This window comes from Cottoperca gobio, chromosome 16, assembly GCF_900634415.1.
Source record: "Cottoperca gobio chromosome 16, fCotGob3.1, whole genome shotgun sequence".
Lineage (NCBI taxonomy): Eukaryota > Metazoa > Chordata > Actinopteri > Perciformes > Bovichtidae > Cottoperca > Cottoperca gobio.
The window spans coordinates 18884617-18895334 of record NC_041370.1 but is presented as its reverse complement, the minus strand read 5'-3'; the positions used below and the strand labels follow the sequence as shown (position 1 = coordinate 18895334).

General features: G+C 43.6%; 1 protein-coding gene across 1 annotated transcript in view; it reads right to left on the bottom strand.

Annotated features, from left to right (window-relative positions):
• Nucleotides 1-10718, bottom strand: part of znf407 (zinc finger protein 407) — a 145711-nt gene that overhangs the window by 60481 nt on the left and 74512 nt on the right. Inside the window, 1 exon segment of the mRNA XM_029452039.1 lies at nucleotides 962-1128. Coding sequence (XP_029307899.1) covers nucleotides 962-1128 — 167 coding nt within the window.

Sequence of the window (10718 nt, the reverse complement as noted above, 5' to 3'; positions counted from 1 at the left end):
AGCAAGTAAAATAGCGCAGTCCCACAGTGTACTGTACTGTAGGACGGACGGAATCTAAATGCACAAGCACTGCATACATAACAAACTACACAACGACAATACCCACTGATTTTAATAATTTCTTGTTTTTTCCTCTAATCCTTCTTTTTGGGACTCAATCTGTCTTTCTTTCTTTTTTTTTCAATTTGCATCATAGAGGAACAGACACTGGACCGTTTCACTGTGGGAAAACACTCTTGAGGATCAGATGGATTTGATGAACACACACTTGCTGACCAGCTGGGTTTGGGGAAGACGTGCTTGGTGACCAGATGGATTTTGGGGAAATACACATGACAACCAGTTGGATTTGGGGAACACACACTACCTTAATTCCATCATCAAGCAACCCTCCAAGTGTGGAGGATGGCAGAAAACAAAAACAAATATGAAATCCAGACATCTTTTTGTTTCTCTCCTTGGCTATGATTAGTCTCTGTTCAAATATAATTGGCTGATAAAACATTGTGTAATTGTGACAGTCCTATTGGGATCAGGAGGTAATGGTTTAACCATCCGACAAGAGTGTCTGCAAGACCGCCAAGAAATGGTGCTCGACGCTCTCTGGATGTTGGAAAATCAGTACAGATGGACAAGTCATGGCTCTTATCAGCCAAAAACGTGTGTATGTTTCTTTCTCCAAACAAAGCTGTGAAGATTCATAATTAATGTGAGAATTTCACAGTTAACACATAAACTTTATTTTGTCTCCAACTATAGAAGAAAGAAAAAAAAAAATTGTGTGTGATCCAAGTATAGTGTTTTTTTGATAAATAACCTTTTGTCAAACTCATAAGAACACTATTTGCCTGTAAAAAAGAAATCTCGTAAATTTTGCAGTTTAGAGTGTCAGTCAATGTGTTTGTGGAAGAGTGCTTCAGTAATGGTTCATGGTGGAGGTTACTGGCTCTCATTGTCTCACCTGTGTGTGTCCTGTAGTGGTCCTTCATGGCCGACAGGTTGAGGAAGGCGTAGTGGCAGGAAGGCCAGGCACACTTATATGGTTTCTCCCCACTGTGCAGTTTCATGTGGTTGTTCAGGGCCCATTTTTCACTGAAGGAGCGATCGCACAACTCACATTCAAACTTTCTGCAGAAGTAGAGAGGCAGAGGGGATTGAGGAGGAGGGGAAAAAAATAAAGAAAGGGTTATTTACTGATCCCAAAGCTGACGTAAAATGCTAGACGATCTACCCTGTGAGAGAGGAAATGGGGGTTGCTGGGTACTCGCGCTCACAGCCAGAGCACAGGGCCGAATGACTGCGTGCTGTACATCTACTCCCACACACACACGCGCAACACACACAGAATGCAGTTGGCTGCTGGTGTGTCATGTCTGTATAAGCAGGCATTGATTTTTCTGTCCTGGCCTGCCACCTCCACCATTTATTCTCTGCTTTGCACCAGGGCCCAGAGGACTAGAGAAATTCTGTTACAGTCCACACACATACACACACACACAGACGGACACACAAACTGCAGGGCCAGTGGGGGGAATAGAGTTCACCTGTCCAGCGTCCCTGACCACTTAGCCCGGGCTAAATGAACAGTTAGCAACATTTTACCTCCCGCCTCTCTCTTAAGGCTCCTGTCCCAGAGCTTCCCACCATCCTAAATTCTGTACAATCTAGGGATGCCGCGGTAGACGGTTTCACTTGTAGAAATAAAACCCATTTAGTTCATTTTCATGTCAGTGCCCACATTCGTCAAATTAAAGAACTCTTATTTGTAAGAGTTGTAATTAGTCAGACGACAGAGATACAATTATAAATGGAAACGTAGAGCAGCAGCAGGACGAGAGTAAGGAGAGTTGACTAACAAGACGATAGCGGAGTATTTGGCGTCAAAGTATTTTGGATTTAAACCCAATGCTAATAGGGAACCTGATAAAGTTAATGAGGCAATCTGTGAACTTTTGGAATGAAGCTCTTGCGGAGCACAGAGTGGGCGCAGCCGACGTGGAGAGGCCAGCCACACAGACATCCAACGCTAAAGTTCAAAGTAAGCGCTCTGAGCGTCATCGGCGAATATCTTTTCAAGAGTTTATCAACCAGTGGAAAACTTTCCCTATCGTGGCATCTTTACTACAAACACGTCCTTCCAACCTCTGCTCACATATTCAACATGAGCTCTGCTTTGGATAGCCGGCATCAATCCACTAAATGCAAACGCCTGAGTTATCACGTTTGGTATGTGTTGTTTTGTTGCATCGTGCTAAAAGCCTCCGAGTACTGTATATGCATTGTGTTCTTTCCTAACTCTGGACGTCCGTCTGTTCTTCATGCCGACACCTACCGCCGACAAAAGCTGTGCTTTTTATGTTTCTTTTACAATGTGTAGGATGTTTGCACCTATATTCATCTGCTGTGTTATTAGGCTTCAAGAAGCACACACAAGTAAAAACAATAGAACAAGCCTGTGCTTGAATTAATCTTTACCCCCGCGCTATAATTTAGGCACAGGATGACTAATGTGCGAGTCATAAACAAATGAAGTCGGGTTTTGGGGAGCATTCGTCTTGCAGCGAGGGCCATGTTATTTTAGGGAGGGCGGCTGTCTTTAAGTCCTGATTGTGTCGCTTAATCCCCGTGGTATCTGTTTCATAGCGAGCAGCATGACACTCACCTGAACAAATAATGACTCCAAGCAGCATGTAGCATGTGTCTGAATCAATAATTCAAACTCATACATCTTCCTTACTGGAAGAAGGGGAGGGGGGCAAAGGAGAATGAGAGGGAGGGAGGGAAAAGGGAGAAAGGAGGGAATTAAAAGATGGGGATGTGGCGTGAGGGAGAGATAGAACGGAAAATGTGTTGTGGCTTCCATATCAATCTATATGTTCCGTAAAGATGAATCTAAATGTGATATGGATGTCATCCCACACTAGTTGAGAGGACATTTTAAGATCACTTACCAGGAAGGATGGAGCGGCTTTAAGATGGCGCCTTCATCACCTGGCTCTGAGCTCAAACGCAGATTTAAATAGTCCCGTGTTCATCCCTTTCTCTCTACTGACTTTATTTGACCAACAGATGTATGTCTGCATCCGTATTTCCTTCCCTTTCCTTCCTCCCTGTGGTATTTATATGAAACAGCCCGTCGCCCATGCCACCGTGGGAGAGGTAAATAAGATGAGTGAAGAGATGCTATCTTTTATTGTAAGCATTATGCACAACACTCCTGCTTTATGAGCTAAACGGGCCATTGTTTATCACGGGGCGTAATCGCAGAGTCGGGCAGGCAGGCAGGCCTTGACGTGGGCACGCTGGGATGGAGGGAGAAACGAGAGAGAAAAATAAGGCAGGAGGAGAGGAGATGGAGGAGTCAGGGCTGGCAGAGTTGACTATCAGTGGGGGTTTTGTAAGGATGAGAGGAGGGTTTGCGTCTGCTTTTATGGGATCAGATGGAGCGCTTTGATCTTGTCCCCGCATGTCAGATCCCGTCACGATCCACCGTCTCGCCCATACATATGCATACTGAATCTAAACAGCCAGGCACCATGCAAAACACACCAAAGGTAGGAGGTAGAGGGAAGACAGATAGAGAGAGCGAGAGGCTGAGTGGATTTGTGTATGCATGTGTATAAAAGAGGGAGAAAGGGAAAGAGAGACGGGAGTAAGAGAGCTCTGCCAATTTAAATTATCTCAAGACATTTCATAATGCTTTTGAGAACCGAATTTAAAACCAACAAAAAAAACACAATTAATTCAGAAATGCTGCAGAAGCAACGTGTTTTCAGACTCAACAGCCTGAGAAAGTTCTGAAACTCTTTCCCCCGGATTGTAGCGATGGAAAGTCCATGTTTATGGCTATGGTTTTTAACTGTATGTAATAAAGCAAAGAGAATAAGAAATGGCTTTCGAATCAACATATGTATGAATGTGTACCACGCTCCTAAAGGAACATTATATTACGATATGATTTTGTATAATAATATTCTTTAAGCATGCGTACGCTATTATTATTTGTAGCAGATCTATTTCCAGGGCATTTAAATTAACATCTACCCGGTTCCAAAAGAATAATGAAAAACTAAAACAAGCACAAGAGCTATTAATGACTAAAGCACGTATACAATTATACATGTGACGACTAATGAAAATAGATGCATATATATATTTTATAATTAGCGAGAACAGTTGCTAAACCACACAACTTCAGTGGGAGAGGTGCTGGACACGCAGCGGACAGAGAAAGGTACGTGCACAGTGGAATCAGAGTGACACAGGTCTTCCTGCCATGTGAAGGAAATGAGATGTAAATATGACTAAATGAGCGCTGACGTTACACTAACTTAATAACATCCATGTGTGCCTAATCACGAGATAAAGACAATACATTAACATGAAGAATGATTTAGAGATGCTGTGATTACACAGCTGCATCACGCAGATCTCACATTCCCTTCACATTCCCTTCACATGGGTATGTGCCTGAGGAGCAACTTGTGTCGAGTTGAAACATTGCAGATATAAAAGGAGCTCTGATTTTGATGTGCAGAAAGCTTTCTATGGTATTTTTAAGTTATTAAATTTACCACACACGGGCACAAACCACAGTCAAAAGATAACTAAATCTTAGAGCAAGAATGTAGATCAGAATATACAAAATGCATCGAGTGCTCCTTGGCTTTTTCCCATAGCGGTCAAGATCATCAGAGGCCACAGTGGGAATACACTGTAGTTCCACTTCCAGTCATTCTCTGCTTTTCTTCCTCCTGCATCTCTCCATCTCCTCCCTTTCTTTTCCCTTCTGATCACGAAGCGAGGCGACTTGATTGACACCGCGGGCAGATTTATTCAAAGACCCAGGTGGGCCTCTTGCCTGTACGTTGAGAAAGCTGCATGCTACTGTGTCTATACTGTCACTCATTACCATATCTATACTGTGGTGTGATCCTGTCATCAGTTCAGGCATACAGGGCTACTGTCAGAACATCACAGGCCACACTGGCCTTAATTGTGGTAGAAATCCCTGAGGAGCAGTTACTGTACCTCTATCAGGGAATGGAGAAAAGAAAAGACCTGATTCATTACCACACACTCACTATCGCCCCCAAGTGGGGAGGTGGTGCTTGTTGAGGGGGATCTTGCAGAGTGTGTGTTCGGCGTAAATTGTAATTGTGTGTTCTGGATAAATACTAAATGTTGTGTTAAAAAAGAAGGCAGTTGTGTGTGATACAAAAGATGAACAATGATCTGAATGCTTCCTGTAAGCACACAATCATCAGACATAAAGTAGCACTTTCACTGAGGCTGAACTGACATCCTGTCCCTGTTTGGTTTTATGCTGTGGAGCATCACACTAATCTAGTGGCATGTTTTTTTAATTGACTGGATTAATTGTGTTGGCCTTTTTGGACAGCTAAGGTTTCCTTCATTTGGTGTTTTGTTGGCCGGTTGGTCGGTGAGAGAAAATAATCCTTCGATGCTCTCACACTGCAACACAAAGACAGAAAGAGGGAGAGCGGCCGACTCTCGCCTCAAGCCAAACTGACACAAACAGACAACTTCAAAGTGAAGACTGTTGTTTATTTGGTGAAGAGAAAGGGGGGAGAGAGGGGGGAAAAGGAGAAAAAATTATCTGATATGCAACTGTCAGGAGAGCATTTTCACATGCAAAATAGCGAGTGAGTGAGAGAGATTACCTAGAGGGAGGAACATGACAGCATTCACTAGGGTCAGGATGGATCATCATCTACAGCCCCCCCCCCCCTCCCTCGTCTCTCTCTTTCTCCCTCCATCGCTCTATCTTTATCTCTCTCGCTCTCTGTTACCCTCCCTCCTTCCTTTTCCGTTTTCCCCTCCTCTCCCTTTCCCTCTCATCCTGTTTTCAGACTCCATCACTCTGCACTTCGACAACCCGGCAGCTTAAATCCAGACTAAATTAGCTGAATGAAGATTAAATCATTTGGCCCTGAGCTCTCCAAGATATTGGGAGGAAGACTGAGTAAGCCTTAAATGGTGTCTGACTGGGTTCGGACCTATACATGAGTCTGAGGAGAGACTCTTCCTTCAATGGCAGTCAATTGAAACCTGATTAGAGGGGGGTGTTGGGTAAAAAAATGAGGAAAAGATTAAATTTCTGGGACAAGTGTTTCCTAAGTAAGGACGCTGGCTTCGTTATTTTTCGTTTGCCTGCACAATGTCGACAGGCTTGTTCCCAGGCTAAGATATCGAACCGGGCAACATCATCGCTCACGGTGCTTAGGAGAAATGCTTTAGAAAGTGCTGTAGTCAATGCGGTCTGCGGGTACACAAATCAGATGGAGCTGGTTTAACATTCAAGTGAACACAGACAACCATCTCTGGCCTGCTGCAGCAGATACACAAACTGTAGAAACTCTGCTGGAGGAAGAAGAGCAGAATCTCTCAGGAACAAGTCCAAGAATTATCCCAACAGCAGGGCATTTTAAAGTGAAATATCCCCGGCGTTATATCATACTGAGACCTGCAGGAGCGTGCGGCCAGCATGTCACACAAAACAACAACTAAAACCTCCATGAAGAGGCCACATGCGTCTGCCGAGTATTGTAGATGAAGCTCCTCTGAGAGGACTGCTGCTGCATATGACTGCAATATAAACAACGGCACACAACAGAGATGCTGCTGCTGATTTATGTTTACCTTCAATCCCGGGAGAAAGAGGGGGAGGAGGGAGAGAGAGAGAGAGAGAGAGAGAGAGAGAGAGAGAGAGAAAAAGATAATGAAATAAATAATAAAAGACCAGGCCCATCAGATAAGCTCCTGTTTATCCTGCTGTAGGGCAAATACAAATTGTCAATTTAATGAACACGGTGGACGTGATGAAAGCGGGGTGAAGGAGCCTCCTGCCTGACAAACAATCAGGAAATGTTATCTTAATATTGTTGCGCTGTTATTCAGCCCATAACTTAGGGGGTAGGGAGAGGCCAGGAGGAGGAGGTGGCATGAAGGGGAGAGGGGAGCGAGGGGGAGCAGGGAGGCACAAAGGCCAGGTCCCTCTGTGGTGGCCCTGTTATTGCCTGTTTTTATTATGAGCCATAGCTCAATACACCCAAACACACTTTGAACACACACACATAAAGACACACGCTTTGTGCCGCACACACGCAACGTGCATTTAAAAGTCTTTTTTTTGCAAGAGAATGAAACAACACGATTCTGGACAAAACACCCGAAATGATCTCTTTCTACGAGTGTATGCTCGTACTGGTGTGATGTCTTGTTTCCAGACTCAGTTGATTTAAAAGCTTTAATAGGTTTCAGGGATATCAAGCCATTAATCAAAATGTTTCAAAAAGCTTCATGCTGAAATTAGCAGCCGCTGAAAAGTACCGGAAGTCTGATTTGTGTGACAGGGTTCGGTCATAGGCCGACAACCATCCTTTAAACGGCACTTTAAAAAGTGTCCAGATGCTTCACAGCTCAAAGTTTTTTTTCGTAAGTCTTGAATTTAGAGCGTCGCAATCTGAGCAGCCACCAAAATTAACTATTATCTCCATATTTATATATTGCCGGCACTAAATTGCGTCGGGAAGAATTACTATCAATATGAATATCTGCAACAATAACTCAGGCGCAGTGCTGAGGACAGGATGCTCTTTATCAGGCTTCTGATAGGCCTTAAATACAGCACAAGGCAGCCATATCAGAGCTTTTTCTCTCTAATATCAGGCCGCATTAGCACATCGTAAATCAAATTACACTCCTAGAATTTCATTAGGCTCACCTGCCAGCGCTGCTGTGCTGCAGAAATATTTATGTTTTTATGCTGCGATTGTGTGCTCTCAGGTACACAAAAGGGAAGGAAGGGGGGCCGAGAGGGGGAGAAAATGGGTGATAAACCTAATTATCTTTTAAGAATACAGAGAAAATGTGTCATAAATTGTGGCGATCCTGAGGAGAGCTGGCGTTTTGGAAGCCTGTGGGGGCTGAGAGTTGGGGGACAAGTCTGCTCTGCTGTTTACCATCTTTAACCGGGGCTAGACTCCCGCAATCCAATTAGCGGCTTCCCAAAATTTGCTGGAAACAGAAATCAAACAGGATGATGTATGACGCCGATCACCGGGCCCTCACAACCCGCTAATCTGATAAAAGCGAAAGCAAGACTGCTAATAGTGCAAATACTTGTTCAAACTAGATCCAAATGTTATGATGGGAGTCTGTCTTTGTTATCTAATTACCTCAAAAGAATTTCACATTTCTATTTGTTTATTTGCTGTTGCGGTTTGTTAGATTATATTATCTTTCTCATAATCATCTCTGCTAGCTTTTGCCGAATGTGAGCCGAGGCTGGGGCGGGGGTTTAGAGAAGGCGGCCGGGAGAAAGGAACGCCGACATTCCCGTAATTTCTTTCCCATCTGGAGCGGCTGGGGTCTGGATGGTGGGGTGTCTGGGTATGGATTTTGATTAGACACAAAGGGAAATGACGGAGCCAGTGACCGTAACGACAGCCACTTAATAAAAGATACAGTCTATACATCAGAGAGCATCTAGCTGTAAATCATTGCCCGGTAACGACGTGCATTCCCGTCCCATTACCGAGCCTCCAACAGTCCACTCATATTTACTCTCTGGGCTTCAATATCATCTTAAAATAATGAGCTTAGTGTCTTATCTAATTAACAGAGGCCGAGGTTCATTTGTTTTTTTCTCTCCTCTCTTTTTCTTACAAAAAATTAGGAAGCTGGCTTTTCGTTTTAGCAAACAAATATTTTGCAAATTTGCTCCGCGGTACGAGCGGTACAAGTTATAACCCAGATAAGGTGGTTGTGACTCTTGTTGTATGTTGTGTGTAATTGCTGTATGTTGCAACTGGAGGCTGTTTATCCAGGATTTTGTGTGTGTGTGTCTGTGTGTGTGTGTATGTGTGTGTGTGTGTGTGTGTGTGTGTGTGTGTGTGTGGTGTGCTCCACTGGGCAGAAGTAAAAGACCAGGTCCATTCTCTCTCTTATTACTGGAATTGTAATTCAATGATCACCTTAGATCACACGCGTGCCATAAATCAGATAGGCTTGACAGAGGATGAAAAATTGTATTAATAATGTGAAACTTATTATACAGTCCCAAATGCTCCCTTGATAAATGACATTGTTTGGGCCTGACAATGATTGCATTTAAAACATTATTTCTGTTTTCTGCTGTGTGTGTGTGTGTGTGTGTGTGTGTGTGTGTGTGTACTTCTGGACACAGTGGCGGTGGGTTTGCTGGGTGTGGAAGACATAGGTGGGGTTCCCGAGCTTCATAAAATATTCAAGATGTTTCCCTCCCTTTTCTCTGGAGTCAGTGGGCAGGCGATGGCAGTGGATAAAATGTTTGTGTGTGTGTGTGTGTGTGTGTGTGTGTGTGTGTGTGTGTGTGTGTGTGTGTGTGTGTGTGTGTGTGTGTGTGTGGCCAGCACAAGTGAAATGGCTGGTGGCTCACCGCAGCGCTAACAGCCAAACCCCAGGAATGAGCCGTGCACATCTTCAAGTCATAAAGTGGCGTACTTGCATTATTAGCATTACGACACGTCCTACTAAGATAACAGCGAATGTGAAGAACTATAGTAAGGAGCTGCACAAGGTTAATCATTTATGAAAGCTCTTTTTTTTCCTTTTCCTCTTTTGAATAAGTGATTTAGAGAAGAGTTTATTTTTCTTCATAACTCAATTTATATAAGAATGTTAATATAAAAGAAAGTCTAGACGTGGCTTGAGCAAGAGCCAGCAGAGACATGGAGAAAAAAGATTCAATACAAACACTGTGTCCGCACTCTCTTTCTTTCTGTGCTGCGTGGTATCAGAACAAGCTGGATTTAAGTCCAGTCTGCGTTCACTCACAATAGACACACCTCTGACTCCGAGTGTTCACAAAGCAGGAGAGAGAAAAGCATCTGGCACTGCTCCTATTTCTTTTCACAAGGACGAACACATTAAGTTGTAGCACAGTATTTTGCTAATGCTGTCTTATTTCCAACACCTATCTATTTGGATTAAGTGCCCTCGCTTAGTGCATAAGCCGTCACGAGGGGTGTAATGTCCGCGCCGAAGAATGAGCGGGCAAACGCAGCCTGCCTGCCAACGCTGTAAACAGCACATCAAAACTGACAGCAGAAAATGTTAGCCTTATGTTCGGACACACTAATCCTCTGTGTTCAAGTAACAATCACAGCAGCAACAGATGCCCCTTTGGTCCTTGCAATGATCCAGCTAACAAACAGTCACATCACATACATCCGTACTTGGTATGATACTCGTCAAAATCCCTGGATCAGACATCAGGAAAGAAAAAAAAAAGTTGCAATCCGATTTTAAAGAAGCACTATTGAAATATATAGTAGTAAAGCCAGCACAAGGCGTATGCTGCATCCTGGAAAGAAGCAATTGGCAAAATGTTAAGGGAGCAATACAAGTGTTTCAAAGGGCAGAGTCAGTGCTGGAACTTAATATAACACTTGTAGAAGCATCATGCAAAATGTGTACAAGCAACAAGCAAAAATAAGACGAGTGTGCTGGAGCAATAAAAAAGGTTGTTGGAAGCAATGAGGATGTGTGGAAAGGGCCTCCAGCAGCACAGTAAAGTAAGTAACAGAGAACATTGTGAGACACTTGTATATGCTGGATGACCAACCCTCACAGCTGTTGTATGAGGCTTTAATGTGAGATCCTGTGTCATCCGAAATCTGACAGGACACACACTGTAAAAAGTTACACATGAC